At 42.2% G+C, this 20,417-nt stretch overlaps 1 protein-coding gene across 3 annotated transcripts; it reads right to left on the bottom strand.

Moving 5' to 3' along the window:
• Positions 1-2,180: 2,180 nt before the first annotated feature.
• On the bottom strand, positions 2,181-19,284 carry DDX6 (DEAD-box helicase 6). Of its 3 annotated transcripts, none has more exons than XM_014893539.2 (14): positions 19,140-19,284; positions 16,721-17,185; positions 15,242-15,305; positions 14,673-14,777; positions 13,329-13,458; positions 12,690-12,836; positions 12,325-12,419; positions 11,677-11,799; positions 11,053-11,181; positions 10,610-10,726; positions 9,786-9,849; positions 8,823-8,924; positions 7,919-8,102; positions 2,181-6,463 (listed from the first exon to the last, which is right to left on the bottom strand). In XM_014893539.2, exons 2-13 carry the CDS (start codon positions 16,918-16,920, stop codon positions 7,927-7,929), a joined length of 1,452 nt encoding a protein of 483 aa, XP_014749025.1. In that variant the 5' UTR covers positions 16,921-17,185; positions 19,140-19,284; the 3' UTR covers positions 2,181-6,463; positions 7,919-7,926. The 3 variants fall into 3 exon arrangements, with proteins under 3 accessions (XP_014749025.1, XP_088034155.1, XP_088034156.1); XM_088178029.1 differs by having other exon boundaries at positions 7,923-8,102; XM_088178030.1 differs by lacking the exon at positions 16,721-17,185 and having other exon boundaries at positions 19,140-19,219.
• Positions 19,285-20,417: the final 1,133 nt, after the last annotated feature.

Genomic DNA, 20,417 nt, shown 5'->3' with positions numbered 1-20,417 from the left:
AGCAATCTAAATTTTGCTGAATATCGAGACTTTTGTCTTTCATTTATAACATCTGTGAGTTGACGGGACCAATTGAAGGCTGGTTTGGTTATTGACAGCCTGAGGAACCAATTGGAGAAAGCTGGTTCGCTCCGTGAACATACATTTTGAAGGAGGTAAGCCGGACAAGACCTCTCTTTGTTTTCCGGCAGCAGTGCAGGTAACGGGGCCCGGGCCTGGCCACACTGCGGGCCCGGCAGGGAGGAGGGGTGGCCGTGGCAGTGACCGCTGCTGCTACTGAGCCCAGGGAGCTTCCAGCCCTTCCCCCTCCTCCCGCTTTCCAGCGCCGCCTGAGTTTCCGAGATCCTGGCAAAGCTTCAGCACTGCAGCCTTTCTTTCCCCGTGTGAAATCTCAACTCTTTCAATGCTCAGATAAGACTTGCAGACTTTTCAATCCTCCCCGGAGTGAGAAGGGAAAAATAAAAGAGCTAAGTTTCTTTAGATGGAAGAATGAGGAGATGATGTGAAGATGGCTGAAAATCCTTTTGTAAGATTGTGGGGATGAACAGATTTCGCACTGAAAAAATCCTATATACCGTGAGAAAAGGCATGGGGGGGTTGGAGTGATCCATTTGATAGATCATTTGACCAAAAGCACCTGTGTTGAGAATCTTTGCCCCGAGGAAAGAAGGGGATTTCGATTTTCTGAGGATGAAGCATGAACAGAAAGAGATGAAGAGAACTTTTAGTTTGGAACAGCCCATTCTTAGAAGTAATACGCCATGAGTTTAACATGGCCCATAAGCACAGCTTTGGGAAAGCTGTGAAGATGGGAGAAGCGTCACGATTTGCAAGTTTTTTTTCCCAGGTGGATGCGAATCATGAAAAGTGAAGCCACGAGAGAACTGGGTTTTTTCCCTCCTTGTGGAGAAGTCCCTATGGCCTGACAAGAGGAAACTTCTCTCTCTGAAGTGAACTGAAAAGGACTATTTAAGTTGGGAACTGACTGAAGTAGTTTTTTGTATGTTTGTTTTGTTGTTAGGAAGGTTGGGAAGAGGGGAGGAGTGAGTGGTCTGAAAACCATATTCTGAATTTGTTTTTGTGTGGTTAATAAATTTCTTTTTATACCTTCTAAGTTTTAGAACCAGAAGCAAAAGAGCAAGGCAGGCCTGTCTCACAGCAGAAAATGAGTATATTTAAATTGGCAAATCAAAACTATAACATTTTTGGTGCATTGGCCAGGAAGTTCAAATTAAACCAAGACAACTTTAAAGATTGAACTTTGAACATACCTATTGAAAAATTATCCCAGAGCCTGATGGAATTTAAAACTCAGAATGGTGTCAACAACCTTAAATGAGTCATTTTACAGTAATATTCTTGCATTACAGTAACAAATATATAATCTTTTTAATTTGCCTCTCTCCAACAAAGCCTTCATAGTATATACAAAAAGACTTGGCATTTAAACGTGGATAAGAACTAATGAAATCTGGATATTTGCTGTGAGCTCAGCAATATGACTAATTATGTATGTGTTGTGACAGATTGAGTTTCTTGGCTTAACAAAAGCAATATAGTAAATATATTAAAAATAAAGCTATACCTTTGGATACGTGCGTAAGTTAGTTTCAATGCAACCCCAGCAAACCAGAATGCATTCAGCATTTATGTACTTACACAGTACTTAATTTCATTGCAACTGTACACTTTTACTGCTTCGGTGCCCCAGGCATTGCTCAAAGTGGGACCTTGTTGTTGACAATCCAAAGTACTTAGTTACCATTATGGCAAATTGTGTATGAATCTTTTGTTAAATTGTTTAACTTAAGCTATCAATTAAACGCTGTTAGGTTTGCTGTTAAACCTTTATGCATAAACCACTGGTCAAGTCCAGGGCTCTGTTGAACAAGAGGGTCTACTCTGAACCTTGTGACTCAACTTATCCATTCTTCTAGTCTATGGGAGACAAGACTGTGGAGCATTCGACCCTGCAAAAACAGCTGCCATCAGCTGATCTGTGCAGAAAAAAGATGCCTCCCTCTCATGGACGTAGGAAAGCACTTTTCTATTTATCACATGCCTCCTTTTCTTGAAGCTTCACTCCAAAGGTTGTTGCATCCAATGCAGACCTTGAGTGTCTATAAGGACACCAGCATGCTTTTCGCTCAGCACAGTTAAAAGAACAAAAACGGAATAAATGGGAGTTCCAGGGAGCTTTTATTGAGTTTAATTAACAAAACCAGGATTTTTCCATTCATCTTTTTTGCACTCACAACTCATGAAGCTCTTCACAAGTCAGTGCTACGACACAGACGAACCCAGAGAAAACACATTCTCAACAAAATCTGAGCTCCACTGGAGAGTTTGCCAATTGCCAATTTAACAGAAAGCCAATTTTCCCCTCCCTCCCTTGACTGTTTTGAAGGACTAGACCATATTGTTCGCTGGTTAACAGTTAGAATATCAACCCCTTGTCTAGGGTCTACTGAATTATGACACTTGACTTGAATTGAAAATAATTTCAGTTCTTGAAATAAAAGTTCCAGTTTCTTTCAATAAGGGGAACAGTGACTATTTTCTTCTCCTGACACCCCTTCCCCAAAATTACTGGTTAAAATACAGCAAGGCTGTATCTTAATAAACATATCCCTACCCCCCCCCCTTACTCCTCCCTTGTCTACAGCAGAATTTAACAATGCTTCCGTGCCGATGCATTTTAGCAACACAACAATGAACTGAGCAAAGCCTACAGGATAATCTGCCAAAGCCTTCTTGTGAAGTTCAGATGCATGCTCTTTGGGCCAGAGACCTGATTGATTACAAAGATGAAGTGTGATTCAAAAAGATGGACCAGAAGTTGACAGCAAGCAGAAAACTCCTTGCAGGGACTACAGTTGCCCAACCTCTATCATGGCAGCTGTACTGCTGGGGTCTCTGGGAACAAAATTCACTTTGTTCTCAGGAAGTAATGACCAGCAGCCCTACAAATCTCAGCATTAGGGCAACAACCATCACAACAGCAGCTCAAGAGAGGTGGTATAACAGCACCTCTCTTACAGAAACTGAGGCAAGACAGCCCTCTGCTCAGGTTTGTGTCCTATCAGTCATTCGTGAAGAAAAAAGTGTTTGAAGCATTTTTAAATCCTTAAAGCAGACACCCTCCCCCCCATCCCAAATAAAAATAAACAGAAGATCAGAATGAGATGATTTGATACCACCATATACACAACATGAATTCATGTTGACCTTCCCCGTTCTTACCCACAGAAACAGTCATAGAGGGCAAGGAAAGATGCTCCCATCTCATTCTGGAAATTGAAACATGTATTTGAGACCAACCCACCCCCCTCCTCTTGGGAAAGGCCTCCACAGCCACTGCAGTGCCCACCTGACAGTGGACACTCAGAGACTGGCCTATAGGTTCTCTCAAGTGGCTGAAGATTCCATGACCTTCTTCACAGCCACCTCACCCAGTTGTGAAGCTCCCTTTCAGAGACTCATAGAGTGACACTTTCAGACTTCCAACAAAAAAGAAATGCAGAACACATCAGGTTCTCATTCTCATCAACTTTGTCAGAGGAAGTATTTGACCCAGGACTCAGCACTGAAGGCTCTGACTAATCTATCTGTAAAGGCTGGTGACCAGCAAAAACTGGAGCTCACAAGAAATCTCAGGAACCCAAGATTTATACACACTCCTTACTCTTGGGTAGGGAACAAAACAACCAAGAAAACCTCAAACCAAAATAATAAAAAAACAAACAAAAGCCCCAAATAAAAAACCCCCACACACACACAAAGAAAAGAAAAACAAAACAAAAAAACAGAACTAGGATTATCCTAGTCTTCTGGAGCATCTTTCCATTTGCAAGATCACATCTGTTTGAGATAGCCTACTAGCACCAAAAATAGGCTGCTTCCTTCTTGACAAGAAGCCACCTAAAAATGGTGCCCCCGATAGTTTAGGTAAGTGCCAATCCTCAATGAGAGGCCAATTTTAAAGTAATACTTTCAAAAGTTCTGTGCTTCAAGAGGGACCATCAATGCATGGCACCAGGCTAACCTACCACAAATCCATGCAGAGCACACACACCTGACTTGACATCTCTATCCTGTTCTTGTTACATGTGCATGCCCTGGTGAGATACAAAATTTATTTACATTTTCATGTCTTTGTTGCATTAAAATGATCCCTCTTCTATCTGGAAAATCATAAGCTGGCTGCAGTACAGGAGCAAGATTTTACTTTTGGTCGAAGTTACCATCCATAAGCTCCCACCCCCCACCCACACAAAGCACCCCAAAATTGTTTACATTTAGTACCTGCCAGTCAGATGTAAGCTATGTGGCTCACAGAGACCAAGCTCTTGAGTCTGTACTCTAGTGCAGCATTTGCTACAATTATGGAGTCACTGCTGACAAAAAGAAGAAAAATACCCCGAACACAAAAACCTTTCAATCTTGTAAAGCTGTTGTCAGGAGGCACCTGGCTTCTATTTATGATCACCAAGGAAAGGGATGGCTAGTCCACCTTGTGATTCCAAACTATTTTACTCCAATTCAAAAAAAGGGTTAAAATGGGGAGAAATTAAGACAATTAAATTCTGCCTCAAAGGTAAGCAAGCATGGTGTGAGTGCAGCATCTGTATATGCAATAAATGACTGAGCAAAAGACTGCATTCACCCAGGTGCCTCCTGACAGTGGTGGTTAACAGGCTAAAAGGGATTTTAAAAAGAGTAATTTTTTGATTTGTCTCACTCCTTTTGCCTGTAGATCAGGCCAAACATCAAGCATGTTGGGAGGGGCACAATTTAAAGCAACACTACTTGACCAGAAAGCACTTTTCAGCTATATACAATGCAAAATGACAGACAGCAACTCATGGCAAACCAGAGTAGATGGCAAGCAGCTTCTGACATTAACAGGGGTTTGCCCTTACCTGCTCACAATTCTGCACAGAGGCCACTCTGGGCAGAAAATGCAGTGCTACAGGAAGTGAATCGATTCCACAAAGCTCCAGAACTGTCAGTTTATGCATGAAAACTGTTTTTTTTATGGTCTCTCAAACCCAAATCCACACCTTATACATATACTGCTCAGCGACACCCACTGGATTTCCCAAACACCATGGTGGAACACAGGTCATGGACTCCTTCAGAGCTTGTCAAGTTCCTGAAGTTTCTAAGGGGAAAATCAAAGAGCATCTCCCAAAAGGCTGAGCTATGGATTTGGAGGCCTTGGAGCCCCACAAGTGATCTCTTCCATACGAGCAGTACAGGACTATTGCTAGCACCAGAGCAAATCCACCCTGACAGGGGACACTTGTGGTGGCCTGCAGTTCACAGAGGTCAGAGCACTTCTCATTGTTTAGTGTTGCAGAAAACTGAGCCCCTCTCATCTTTAGCTGCTCCCATAATCAGTCTAATCCCTTTAACCTCAGCAACCTTCATCATAAACGAAAAAGTCATATATGAACCCAAAATGGAAAAAAAAAAAAAAATCATATTTACAAAGTTTGTACAATATACACATCTGATTTTCTATGGGACACGCTGCACCAGAAGAAAGAGGGCCATGGCTCTGAAACAAGTCTACCTATCAAGTGCTGTAACTACTAATGAAGACTCATGGAAACCAGTCTTTAGTGTTCTGCTAGAGCACAGGGCTTTTCTTATGGCTCCTGCAAAGGATCACAGGCTACTCTTTCCTTCTGGAGCTATGATGCTGCACCTAATCAGCCCAGATTTTATGTTGGTTTCATTTTAAATACAGCTATTTACAGTTTGGGTGAACTGCAGATGCATATCAACTCCTCCAATTAAAAAAAAAAAAAAAAAGAAAAAAAAAGTTGAAGAAAAAAGTAGTATTACCAATAACCAATACATTTCACCTCCCAGCCCTAGGCTTGAGTACATGGGAAGGAGGAGAAGGGGAAGAGAGGGGAACTTTGACCTGAAACCAAAAATAGACGTTGATTCCGTGGGCTGTGTCGGAAAGGTGATATTCTGAATGGTCTCATAGCATAAGGCACTTTGCACGAATAAGTAACAAGCTCTTTAGCTTAAAAAACAGATGAGTAACCAGGGAGAAGTTGAAATGCACTCAGTCAATGGTTAAAGAATTTGAAATAGCAGACAAGCTCATGTTCGCCAAGATTCTTCTCTTTCCAGGGTTTCTCTTCTTCCCTTGCTGTCCCTCCCACCCAAAGAAAACAAAATTTAAAACCAGCAGTTAGTGCAACTAATGTTCAATCAGCACACAGTGCAAACAAGTGGAAAAACAAAAAGACATTCCTCCTTTTATCTTCTTTCTTCCTTGCTTCCAAATTTAAAGAGAAAAAAAGGTCGAGCTCTTTAGTCGTCATAGTTCCAAAATGAAAAGATGAAGAAAAACCCACAAAGAGAAGGGTATCCCCAAAGAAACGATGTGTCACAGATCTGGATCATAGGGCTTCACCTTCCGGCATGTGTAATCAAAAGCCTAAAAAAAACCCAAAATAAATAAAACAACCACAAAACTACCAAAAACTACCAAAAACAAAACAAACAAACCAACAACCACCCCCAAAAAACAAAAAAAAAACCAACAAAAAACCAAACACACCCCACACTAACCAAAAAAACAATAGAACAATCAAAACACCCAAAGTTAAATTGGTTCTATACAAAACCAGAACACAAAATGATGAATCACATACACTAACCATGCAACAGCTCTCAAAAGGCAAAGGGCATATTGAACAGTTCAATCCCAATTTCAGCTTTGTAGAAAGAGGCGCTGCTACTGCCCTTCTGTACCTATGGAACATGACTACCTCTTGGTTTCATGTATTTTAGGAAGCAGCAAACTGCTCTCTGGCAAGACCCCAGCAATCCCCTTAGGAAGGCACCTAAGAGTCTGTTCCACATTCAGGCTGTTTTGTATACTATTTATTTATAAAAATGGAGAAGGTTTAAACATCAAAGCAGAAGCTTTCAAGTCAGCTTGGTATGATTATCTAGGGCTATCCTTGGCTGATTTCAAAGAAGGAACCACAGGTTCATTTTAATGCTAATTGAGCAGTCTGTTTCTATAGCCACTTTTTAATTTTTGGTTATCTGAAAAGAATTTCAGCAGCTTCACTGGTATTGTTTAATTCATTATGACCTCTGAGAAGAGTACACATAAAAATGACTTTCAGCCCAAACTGTATGGATGGATCCTGCACATCATCTTAACTAAGGTCAGATCATCATCCTGCAGCCATTTAGCTTGACTGCAGTCCAGGGCAAGTCATCCTCCTATAAAAGGACTTAACTCAGCAGCTTTTCCTGAGACAATGATCAGAAAGGGAGAACTTAGATGAGCCTCCAACAGTGAAACCTCATTTTCTTTTAGGACTACGTGGACGACCTCAAGTGGCAGCAAAGACGAATTACAGCTTCACTCCCTACTCCATTCACTTCCAAGAATTCTACAAACCAAAGAATACAAAAGAGGCAGCACCTTTTGCTTGAACCTGGTCCTTCTGGCTGGTGAGATGCTTACTCTTCTGTTGATGCTCTGTTCTCACAGCTATCCATTTTATCTCCTCAACCTTTTTGAGGACTACCTTCCTCTCTGCCCCTCACCAATTTCTCATTTCAGCTTAGCAATACAGAAAGAATTCATTAGGCTACTAGTACTCCATCCTAGCCTCTCCCAACACCATTCCCCACTCCCGCCTTTCCCCATTTTTGGTGTCCTTAGCATATGGTCAGTATTTCAATTAAAACAACTAAAAAATACTCATCCCTCCCCTCCCACCTTCAGCACATCTTCTGACATTCTATTTCAAACCCTTTTTTTCACATTCAGAGCTTTTTCATGACATCAATTTCCCTCTTTCCCTGAGGTAACACTGACACCAACAACATTCCTGTCATTCAACAAAGCTCCATTCAGCAAGGCACTTACCTACATGTTTACTGTTTCTCATCTTCTACAGGTTCACTGTGGTATTCTGCCACATACAAGCTCTTGTCGATGTTGCTTGGTATGGGTTTAATTTCAGTTCCCAACTGCTCCTCAATACTTTTCAGGTTGAATCGATCATCATAGGTGATCAAGTTGATGGCCAGGCCAAGATGACCAAAGCGACCTTGGCAAAAAAACAACAACACACACCTGAACTGAACTGAGTTAACATAGGGGCTGACAGAAAAAATGTCTGCAGACTGTGAAGTTAGTCTCATTCTGTGAAGTTAAAAACAAATCCCAGGTCTCTACACCTTTCACATCAGTTTTTGGTAAGGAGTTTTGTAGTGCTGTAGGAGTAAGAAAACTCTGGAGGTTCAAAATGCTCTGACCAAAGCTCCGAGATAATTACCAGCAAAAAGTCTTCCAGAGCTCTTGAACAAGCCTGAACTACAAAATTCAACTACACTGAGTTCCTTTGTTTACAGCCTTTCTTCACGGCATATTTTGCTGATTCCCAAACAGTAGAAACACACCTCAAAACACATGCAGAAGAAAGCATAAATCTCTAGGCTTGAGACACTCTGAAGCTGAGATTTTAGTACAGTATTTTCCCAAACTGCAAACGGGGCAATAGTAAGTCTCCTGAGATAAAAGCAAGATATGTCTTTTTTTAAAAAAAAAAATTGTTCAAGCCAGTTTCAAGAGAACAGTCCTTTTTTTCAGGTAATATCCTCAGTGACGATAGCCATCTGAAATGATACCCCAAAAACAAGTTTGTCAGGAACATCAAAACTACCTAAGGTAATTCTCAAATACAGTAATAAAAAACCTAAAGCCAATTCAAGGCTAAAAAGCATCAGTTATCAGCAAAGTTGCACCTATAACAGGTTCCTCCTCTCACCTGATCTGCCAATGCGATGGAGATAGGTTTCTGCCAGCTTTGGGAAATCAAAGTTTATCACCACATTCACAGCCTGGATATCAATACCTCGGGTAAACAGATCTGAAAGACAATCCAGATCACAAATAAAGTTAATTTCAACGAGCTCAAATGCTGAGAGTATTCAGGGTGTAAAGATTAACAGTGATTAATATTGCTTTGTGCTAGTTTCCAGATATAAGCTTTCCTTGCATCAAAGCCAGTTTACATACAATCCTGTTACAGCTTCCTCTTGCTTTGTATATATTATAAACTCAAATAATGTAAGAAGAACAACGAAAACCACCAGATCTTGAAATCTAGGCAGAAAAAATAACCACAAAGCTAATTTTTTCCATGTTACACTATTTTGGAGCAGTTCTTCTTAAGCATCTCTTCACACAGAATTGTGCATTGCCAGTGTCACAACAGACTTGAGAACTGAACTACGTTCCACCACCTCAACTACTTCTATTCTGCTTCTAGTGATTTTTTGTTAAGGTGGCCCAGACATATGTAGTGACAGCAGACACTGCCAGGTACAGCCTAAACAGCCCATACAACAAAGAACTAAGACCATACACAAGCCATTCAAAACTACAGAAGTATTTAGAAAAAGTGAGCTATAAACACTTGAAAGAATCAGCAAAACTTCGCATGATCATAGTCACGGCTCTACTGATACACCACAAAGTTTACAACCCAACAACTCAGGGAGCCCTCATATGTGAAAATAAACAGAAAGCACTATTTCTGTAAAATGATTTGTTGTCAAGCTCACCTTCACAAAAGATAAAACTTCACATGACTAAAGGAGTGCCGCACACTGCTACACGCAGGCTTGGCAAAGGCATCTTACTAAAACGTCTTGTTTTGGTTTATTACAGCAAACCGATCTCCAATACCACAAACTTCAGAAACAGGAAAATGTTTAGAAACTCTTACCAGTGCAAACAAGATTGCGGCACAAGCCATTTCGGAAATCATGGAATACACGATTGCGGTGCTCCTGGAAATACATACATATAAACAAAGAGAAACAAAAAAAATCAAATCCCACACACCAAGCAGCATCAGCATATACTTTCAGGTATATTCAGGTCACTAACACTCAACTTCAATCGCGTAAATTTCTCCTCCTTCTCATTAGAGAACAGCTGAGTTGAAACATGATGCCAGTACAAGTTTTTTAGCATGCCTTACCATATATTCTGAAGAATTACCTCAAGAGGGTCTTAATCCCACTTCTCAACAAAGATAATTAACTGACTGCATTTTAAAATCTCCTACGGTGGCATCAAAACCATTTCAGAAAAGGACTATCTAAAGTTACAATTACATTAAATCAGATCAAGGAAGTTGAACTGATACTTTGACTGCTTTCCTTAGCCCTCCTTTACCAAATTTCACATGTTTTATTCATTCCGTTAAAATCTGAGCTGGCAGTAACTTCCTGTTGCAATATGAAGCATTTTTCACTACTGATTCAGAATTAGGGGTGGGATGAGTCCATTTTCTGCAGTTTGTGCATACACTGGGACTAATTAACCTGACCTGAAGTAGTCAAGTATCAACTGCCCAACTACACTGAACAGTATGGAAAGAGGGCTGGCATAGTGGAAGGCTGGTAGTGGGTATCTAGAACCAAACCTATAGCAAAGCAATACATGTTTCAGTTTATGAAGAACATGCAAACTTAAAGCAAGCATAAGACTTAATTCAACTATTCAGTATAGCCTGCGGTGGGATGGAACAGACTTTATACTCACCTGCCTCATTTTAGCATGGATATAGAAGCAGGAATAGCCCAGCTGGGAGATCTTTTTGGCTAGCAATTCAACCCGTTGAGAGGAGTTGCAGAAAATGATCGACTGGTTAATCTGGAGCTGAACGTATAAACAGTGTTCTCAATAAATGCAGCATTTTACAACAGAGGATCCTAGAGATGTCTAAATCTCTTCCAGAAAGAAACCGCAGCAGATATGCTGCTGGTAATTTACATCAGACATTTTTGTATAGGAAAGGAAATAATAAAGAAAGTTCTGTAACACAGAGATGTTGGACAAGAAGCATGCATTTTTAGCCTTAGATATACAGCACAGTTTGACAAAGAAAAGTTTTCATTAGGCTGCCTTTGAAACACTTGGTCTTATTTTTGGTTCCACGAGAGAAAAAGCTTCTGGCATGCTCCTGACACAGCCCTATTCCTTACCCTGGAAAAGAGTGTATTGAGGCAGTGCACTTTCTGACGCTCAGTGACATAGGCATAGTACTGAGTAACTCCCTTCAAGGTCAACTCCTCCATCAGATTAATCTCGTAGGGTTTCTGCAAATGGGAATTCTGAAAAATAAAGATATTAATAAAGCAGGCAGATCTACATGCAAAACAATATAAGTAGTTCCCACTCTACAGTACACTTAAACTTCCTCCAAGGCAAGAATGCACTACTTAGCCACTCACTCTTCATACTACGGTGAATGCAGACAGGGTGGGTAAATTTTCACAAACTATTACTTATAAATCCAGGGCGACTGAGCAGGCCAAACAGGAGCACCCTCCAGAAGCAAATTCACACAAATTATGTAACTAACACACAAAATGGAAAACAGCATCATATAGGCAAAAACTGCACACACTTAGCTTGCCATTAGTGCAACTGCGGGTCAAAAACTGCTTTCAAACTTCTGCCCTAGACTTAGTCTGATTTAGATGAAGCCTGTGAAGTTTAGATGTATTTAAAAAACCAAGCACTTATAGCTATGCACGGCTCATTCACACCCTTCCTGTGCAATGCCACCACCATCATCATACCCACATGGACACTTCTCCACTTACCATGAACTTCTGCACACTCAAAGGAAAAGTGGCTGAGTAGAGCAAAATCTGTCTGTTTTTAGGTAGCGTTAGAATAATGTCTTCCATTATTTGAACAAAATCTTGAGAAAGCAACTTATCTGCCTGCAACAACAGAAGTAATAAACAGCCAGTTAAAATAATGGCATAAGATTTCAGTCTTTTGGTAGCTACACATTTGGGGGAAGGAAAAAAAGCAGTTACCAGGATTCCCACTAGTGTCATCCAAGAGCTTTCACACAACTATATTCTCTCTCACTCAGAAGCTTATATGCTACTGGACATTCATAAATCAATTTTATGTAGTACGTGGTAAGCACAGCTGACTCATTATGAACAGAAACCAAATTAAATGCATTCCTTTGTTGCAGAATAGACTGTTACTCTCTTCCTCAGCATCAGCAAAAACAGGAGAGGTAAATCTTCCTAGGCTGTTTTCTTAAAAGATTTACATGCAAAAAAATTCTACTGTCAAAATAGTTCCACAAAAATACTCCGAAACGGAGGAGACCTTACAATGTCTCTAAGCAAGTTTGAATCACTGCTGTGCACCAAAAGGACACTCACTGAGACATCGCATTCCTTTAACTTGGTGTTAAAATCCCAGAACATTTAACACAAGGAACTTACCTCATCCAATACTATCATCTGGACATGCTCAACTTTTGCTACTCCTTTCTTGATGAGATCGAGAATTCTCCCAGGGGTAGCTATCACCACATGCACTGTAAGGTTACGAGAGAGGAAAAAAAAAAAAAAAAAGATAAAAAAAACCCCCCACATGTTAAGGTGATTAAAACTGTTTCCTTCCACCATTCGTTCATTCATTTATGTTTCATAAGAACACTTTGGAAGAATGACAACCGTATAAGAACAGCAAACAAGACATTGTAGTCTGTTCTGTAACAGGCATATAGTAACAAGCAGAAATTCTATGACCACATTGTAAAAGCCAAAAAGAAACAGCAACCTCAGCGTAGCTAAAATGCTCTGACCTGTATCATCAAGTCTCATTATGTCATCTCGCAAATTGGTTCCTCCAGTTGTTGCCATCACTTTGGCACCTCCCATGTGTTTGCTGACTTGGATACAGATTTGGCTGACCTGCAGGGCTAGTTCACGGGTGGGAACAATCACCATTGCTAGAAGTTAAAAACATCACTGTGAGTTACTAGACACATCCTGTATCTTAAATACTCATCCTCAGAGGAGATAAGAGACTTTATGACGTCAAATAATGAAAAGCACAGTTTAGGAATTCCACTCTGGGAATCCTGAACTAGGATAACAAGGAACTACTTTTGCAAGGCAAATTCCATGCAAGGGTTCTCCAGCCCTTGATGCTCCCATTGCACAAGTATCCCAGCCAGCATGCTTGCTTATTGCTCCACATCCACTTTCCAAGGCAAGACAGAAAAGTCTACAAGCCTTCTTCTATTTAAACCTTTTGAAAGCAACTGTGGGACTTTATAAACTCCACCACTCCCCATTAGCTCTCTCTGGAAGTACAAGCAGATAACATACACTCATTTCATAACGTACCCATTTCATTAACCAGTTTTAGATTCAAGTCTCTTATGTAATGACTGACACCATTACCTGGCTGCAGCCAACTGAGATCCACATCAACTGACCTTGTATATTGTCCTTCTTTAAGTCTAGCCGTTCAAGTAAAGGAATGAGGTAGGCTCCACTCTTGCCTGTTCCATTTTTTGCTCTTGCCAAGATATCCCTACCAGATAAAGCAATGGGGATGCTCTCCTCCTGAAATGCAAGGACAGAAAGTGCATGAGCAATTAATCATAAGCCATGCTTCACTGAAAAGGCTGACCAAATTTAACCCCCCTCACTAACAGTATCACATGAAATCTGACTGTTTCACGACCATTATTATTACTATCCCTTAACTACAAACGTGACAGACTCACAACAGGAAGATGTTAAACCCATCAGGAAAGAGCTCCCCAACACATTCCACTTAGAAGTCCTTATCTTGCCTGATCAGAAGAAAAGGATCCACAGATAAACCCATAATAACACATTAAGAAAAAAGTGAAGAATTGGGGAAAAAGAAGTGAAGAGACAATGACAGTCATTAGCGAATTCCTCCTACGGAAGAAGATTCCCACCTACATCCGAGTATCAGAACCACCTCAGCGCATGTGATTTCAACCTCTATATTCCTGTGATATACTTCTCATAAGATCTTCAGCCATCCAAACACAGGCCCCACGTATTTTTAATTTTACTACCTTTTTCAGCAACATCTAATGAAATCTCAGCCTTTTGCAAAGGTGGCATCATGAGTATCTGTTTATAAACAAAAGGAAGCCACAGTTTTCTCATGCCTTAAAGAGACAAGGTGGCAGAGCTGTGTCAGTGCTAAACCTTGAAAGACCAATTAAAATAGAGTTCAATCTTCCACCCCGCCCCCGAAGTTTACGCATGAACAGTTCTTAATATAACCGTTTTAGAAGTAAAAGAAAGATGAAGGTACAGAAAAGTAAACTTGCTAAGATATTAATCTCTCTCCCACAATCTTCGTAACTCTTCTTCCACAAGATTACAATAAAGAGTCAACACTGTGATAAGCCATAATTACATTTTCAACAATGAAAGGTATATAACCAATGGTAAGTCAGTTTTGGAAAATTTATACAACAGACCCCTGGGACTACTTATGTGAAAGACGGTGCTGAACAGAGAATTAACAAATTAACATCTCCAGCATGATAAGGAAAATCCAAGTTAACTTTTCAAAAGTGTAAGGCAGTCCCATCACTAAGTCACCCAATGAATGACTTAGTGATTTAGTCGGGGGTTCGAAATTCTTGCTTTTCCCAGGGGACACCAAGTTTTTTCATTCAAAGTTTCAGTTTTCCCCTATGATGGCATAAGTATTGGACATTTAGGCGTAAGAATGTCAATACATTTATAGAAGTTAAAAGCAGCATCTAAGTAGTCTGTTTGCAAACAACCTGAATAGGAGATGGTTTTTCCCAGCCCATTTCAAAAATTCCCATCAGCAACTCCCGTTTCAAACAGTAATCTTCAAACTCATTTCCTTTTGTGGAGGTCACGTCCTGAATAATCAAAAAAATAAGCACATCCATAAGATCAGATCATACAACCTGCAGCTGTAGATTAATTTGAAATTGCCTGTACAGGAAGACCACAAATTACTACACAGGAGTTCCCATTAACCCATGCAACACCCTACAGCAGCAAAGGAAACATTCACTTTCTCAGAGCCAAACATAGCTCCTGAGTGTATACAGAAACACCTCCCCATCTGCCTCGCACAACACAGATGCTGCCTGTGTCACGCCGTAAAACTAACAGAGTAAGAAATCCACAGTGAACTCCATTTTTGAGTTTTCCAAGAGAAGGATCACTCACAAGCACTTGAGAGAACAAATTAATTCTTCATTTAAAACAGCAGGAGCTGAACGACTTTTTAGCCTACACTCGGGAAAAGTATTTTACCACTACAAGCTCTCCCACAAGTTTTATTTAATATTTATTCCAACATTTCAATTATTCTTACCGAAGTTTTGATTCTCAAATCCTTTGGAGGGAGTTTTAAAGTCTTCTTCCAGTCATCACCAGGTCTACAGCAAAATAAAATGAAAATAGATTTTTCAATAATTAATATTTTGATTTTTACATTTTATTTTCTTAGATATAGTGATGAACGCGTAATATTTTCTTTCACCTCCTCAAAGCTAAAAGCACCTGCACATATGAGCTCAAATCTTCTCTGAGCTAAGCAGGATGTAATAGGCAGAAAACTGTAAACAGACAAAATCAGCCATGTGCCAAACAAACCTGTGAAATTTTTATCCAGTCATGATTCAAGTGCCATTTTTAGGGCACTGAATCAAACAGGAGAACAGATTTAAAACTGAGCACTTACTTAGTCACGTAACAGAAACTGGCTATAATAAATCCACACAAGAATATTTCATGACTTAAAAGAAAAATTCTCTTGCTCAGGAAACATCCATTCTTAATCACTAAGTAACGTGAAAAGGTAAAAAACACTTCTGGTGAAAAAACTAAGTAAGCAATCACTCCACCTGTTGATCAAACGTCTTTGCCCTCAGTGAGATTTAGATACCCATCCTCTCTTGAAAGCCATTGTAGAGTGGAGACCAAGTCCTTCTCATCATCAGCTCCAGGAAGTTATGCGTGAATTTTGATGAGTTTAATTCACAACATTCATTAGAGTAACCGTGTAATACATTAAAAAAAAGGGCGGGAGGGGGCACGTTAGGCAGATTTTAAGAATCTGAGTGTTCTATCACGCTTTCTCTGAGGAGAGCTGGCATTTCCTTCACAAATAATTAAAAAAATAAAAGCCAGTGCTGTTCAGGGGGAGGAGGATCCATGGAAGAAAAAAAGAAAAGCAAGTCATTACCATACCATCCAAGTATTTTACACCTTCCAGAAATTCCAACCAGTACACTTCCAAAACTAGCTGCATGGGAGCAGGACATCACAGTGAGACTGTATCCTCTCAGATCAGGCCATGATGAATTAAAGACAGAGCATTACAATGAAGAGACCAGGTGCTACTATTTCAGATCAATGACAAAAGATAACTGACTTTAAAGCATTTCTCACCACGAGAAAGAACTGCAACAAACTGAAAGGCATACACAACTAGACTCAGATCAGGTGGCATTTCCTCCTCGGTCTTAAATGCTCAGTTCAGCTCCTCCCCACTCCTATACTTCCCTCTCGCACCACTTCCAACAAGCAGAAAAGACAGGATTCTAAAGCAGGGCCACCTCTGACAGTGGCTCACACTCAGAAAAGCACTGCATCAAATTGGATTTTCGCAACAATAACTGCTGGAGAGAAGCTTGCACATGGAAATACAGCTTTTTCCCATAATGTACACTTCTAACCACCCATGTCAGAAAACAACAGAAGACAACATTTTCCAAGTGGGAATCCAAGAATGCCTTCCCATACACGACTTTTAAACATTCCTTTTGGGGCAGCTGATACAAACACTTACTTAATAGCGGTGGTCATACTCTGTGCTTGCTGTTGAGTGCCATTATTGATTGTGTTGGCATTTTTCAGCTGGTTCATCTGTTGCTGAGTTTGTGTGCCTCCACCTCCTGGGCCCCCGCTGGGTTTCACAGGGCCTCTCAACTGCCCATTCTGACTGGATAGACCCATTATAACAGGGTTCTCTGTTCTGGCCGTGCTCATGCTTTTATCTTTAAAGATGTCTTTTTAGACTTCAAAACTTTCAAAGTCAGTACAGAAACTGTAATAACAGTTTATTAGACTCTCCAAAATGAAGAGATAAATAAGTCTTGCTCAATATATGAGTCCTTTATTGCAATGCAGGCAAGCACCGGTAAGTCACTCAAAAGTAAAGCAGTAACTTGCTCTGATGCACTGTGGAACAACTTTTTTTAAAAAAAAGCCCTCTAGTGAAGTTGAGTTATTATCAGAATTCACTTGCTTCAATCTGAAAGAGAAGCAGACAATAACAATTAGTTTGTGGATTTTTGTCTACGTACATCACATCAATTTACTTTTGTATTCTAAGAAAAATTTCTTCTCAGGCAGTGTGCAATAACAGCACTTGCTTTTTTGTTTCCTCAGGGATAATTATAAAGACATGCATCAAACTTTTTTTGCCCTTCTAGAAAGTGTTGCCTAACATCTTCAGACACCAAAGAAAACCTCCCAAACAGATGTACTTTCAGCAACCTTCCACTACCTGGCCCCCCTCTCATAAAGTAACCATTTAGTGTATCAACTGCTTTGATGGCTCTTCAATTCCCCCACAAATTCTCCCATTTCCACGATGCAGCCAACGTGCCCTAAAATGTGGACAATAATGTTATACATAAGTTTGTGAGAGGAAGCAAGACTACGATATCAAGTGGATATTCCAGATAGAACTGACAAAACCCTTACATTACTCTCATTGCCCGCTTCGGTTTGAATGGGAAATATAAATTATATAAACCCTAACCAACAGCTTACACTCTTCCAACGCAAAACGCTAGCTCAACCAGCTTACCCCCAGGTTTACACCGGATGTTGATTTAAGGCTATGCAGAACAGTGATGGAACAACACCATTACGCTGAACGGAGAGCAGCTGCCTCTTTGCGTCCAAGTGATTGAGCTTGAACTAAGGCAGTAACGCTGCTGGTTATCCAGCTTCTGCCTGTGATCTTACCTTCCTGCTGTCAACGACAACTTATGTGGTGCTCGGAAGATAACACTTCATACACACTACTTAATGACTCTGTATGTAACAGAAAGGTTGAAAAACTGTGGAAAGACAATACAAAATCTGCCCCTTACATTAAGCAAGCATGGACCAGAGCTAAAGACTCCTTACGATGGTACCAAAGAGACAAAACGTCCCTAGTCCAAAATCTTTTGGAACAAAAAATAGGCTTGCCTTGAGCATCTGCATCTTGGGAAAACACAAAGGAAAAACCAGAAGACTACTGCTTCCTAACCTCGGCATTCACAACAAAACACGTGTTTTCCCAGTGAATAAAAAGGCACATTGAAGAGCATTTCAAGAGAGTGAAAAAGGAATTCAGAGTTCCCAGCTGCTTTCAAGTGTGTCAATTCTGGCTTCCAGCAAGATTTTAAAGTTTGCAATCCTAGGATCTTCTGGCAGTTAATTTTCAAGGTATCTTCGAAGAGATATTTCTCTTGGCAATTAACTTCGTAAAAACCAGATAAGTTACGAAGGTAGCCAGAGACGCCGACTGGCTCTGTGCCAATGAGACCCGACTACCAACGCTAAGGTATCCAACAGTGTAGGAAATTAAACCTCTCAGTCCCTTATGCCCTCACGCTCGTAACAATCCTTTAGAAGATTAAAAATCAGGATAAAAATAACGCAAAGCCTCACGGATCGCAACAAATCTCCTATTCCGATAAAAGAGAGGCCACCATTACGCAAAACAACGGACTGAAAAAAAAAGGGCCTCCGTCGCCTATCTCTGTTCTCCGGGCGCGGGGGGGGGCAGCTGCTCTAGACCTTTCTCTTCCCGTCGGTCGCTCTAGGGAGCCCTAGAGGTGCTCAATGCGCCCCGTGAGCCCGGGCCGCACTGCGGAGCCCCGGGGCCGAGCGGTGGGCCCGGCGCCACCCGCCGATCGCAGCTGCGCCACACCAACACCTCCCGCCCACGAACAATGGAGCGGCCGCCGCTTGCCGCCCGGGCCGGCAGGGAGCGAGCGCTGCCCGGCCCCGGCCTCGCCCCCCGGGGTCTCCCGGTCCCGCCGATCCCGGTGCGCCCAGGCCCGGCCCGGCCGTTCCCGCCCCGCCTGCGGCGCCGCCAGGCCCCGCTCAGGCCCGCGCTCTCGCCGCAGGCCGCGAGGCGCGGCCTGCCCGTAGCGGCCCCCTCGCCCTGCTCCCATGGAGCCGTGCCCGGCCTGGCCTGTCCTCACCGCCACCAGCCGCGCTCCCCCTCGCCCAGGTACAAAATCCTCTCGCTCCCCCGGTGCCTTGTTATGGCGACTCGACGCTCCAAGATGGCGGCTTCCTCCTTCCTCCCGTGCGCCCTCCCCCTCCCGGCGGGCGGCACCGCCCCGGTCTACACGCACCATGCACGTACGTACCGTACGTACGTACGTACGTACGTACTACGTGCGGCGTGCGCCACGCGTCACGTCCCACCTAGCGTGCGGTGCCCATGTGAAGGCGCTCGTAGGACTGGCTTCTCGTCCCGCTTCCTCAGACCCCCCCCCCCCCCCCCCCAATCTTCCCTTTTAAGTCTGTTTCGCAAGAAAGCGCCTGGAAACGTAACGGCCCTTCGCTATGTAACCATTAAAACACAGCCAACGAAAACTTAACAAGAAGGGAATGAGCCACAGCCTGTAGGAGTCGTAACCACCGATCGTGACAGGCTGGGAACTGGCATTTCTTTTTAGGCAGCTCTTACTTAGACATGTATCTTGACGAACCGAGACACAATGGGAATGTAATCTTAATAGTTATTGCTTTGCAGATAAATTTTTCCTCAAATGTTTTTCCAAAATACGTGCAAAAGGAACAAGGACGTTCCTGGTTTTGTCTAGTTTCTCACATCTACAGCTGTCTATGTGGGTTTTTTCCCACCCTCAGCTGCAAAATGCCCAAGCTCCACCCTGCAGTTCTGGCTGATTAAGAACATCCTTCCTGTCCTGTCAGTCTCCGGGGCCCAGTGGTACCCCACTCCTCGCCTTACCCCTGAGCCCTGGCAGCACAGGGCTTCAGGACAGGGCTTCCTCAGTCTGTGCTCTCCCTGTCAATGAGGCACAGTGCGGGCTCCCTACGGCTTCCCTTCGGTTTTGTTGCCCTCCATCCTCTTGCTTTCAGGAGGAAGATTGCCCAGAGGCTGATGAGCACACGCAGGTGCACACAAAGGTCCTCACGGCAGGGGAGGACAGCAACATCCTCGGGGCAGAAGGTGCCCGACAAGTCGGTATCTAAGAAGCAGGAGGAGTGGTTGTAATCCAGTAGTGCTCACGAGAATAACATTACCCCCTTCTTCAGCAGCCCGAAGTCCCACCAGAGTCCTTGCTGGTAGAGAGGCCTTGGTGCAGCTCTATCTAGACAAGAGGAGGACAAGAACTGTGTTTGTCAAACCACCTCAGCTCCTTGCACAGGAAAAGCTTTCTGCCAAAATGCCAGCTGCAATGCCATCCTACTCTGCTGACCCAGACTGGGGCATTCTCACTGTGAGC

The sequence above is a fragment of the Sturnus vulgaris genome, chromosome 23, assembly GCF_052056855.1.
Source record: "Sturnus vulgaris isolate bStuVul1 chromosome 23, bStuVul1.hap1, whole genome shotgun sequence".
Taxonomy (NCBI): domain Eukaryota; kingdom Metazoa; phylum Chordata; class Aves; order Passeriformes; family Sturnidae; genus Sturnus; species Sturnus vulgaris.
Note: the sequence above shows the minus strand (reverse complement) of the source record. Positions and strands in the feature narration are given on the sequence as shown.

What these genes read in the sequence shown, in the direction of transcription:
- DDX6 (XM_014893539.2), bottom strand. Translation starts at nt 16,920, where the DNA reads ATGAGCACGGCCAGAACAGAGAACCCTGTTATAATGGGTCTATCCAGT. An exon ending in TCAATACACTCTTTTCCAGG is followed by an intron (nt 10,727 to 11,052) that starts GTAAGGAATAGG and finishes TTATACGTTCAG; the next exon opens with CTCCAGATTAACCAGTCGAT. An exon ending in CCATCGCATTGGCAGATCAG is followed by an intron (nt 8,103 to 8,822) that starts GTGAGAGGAGGA and finishes TTTTTTGCCAAG; the next exon opens with GTCGCTTTGGTCATCTTGGC.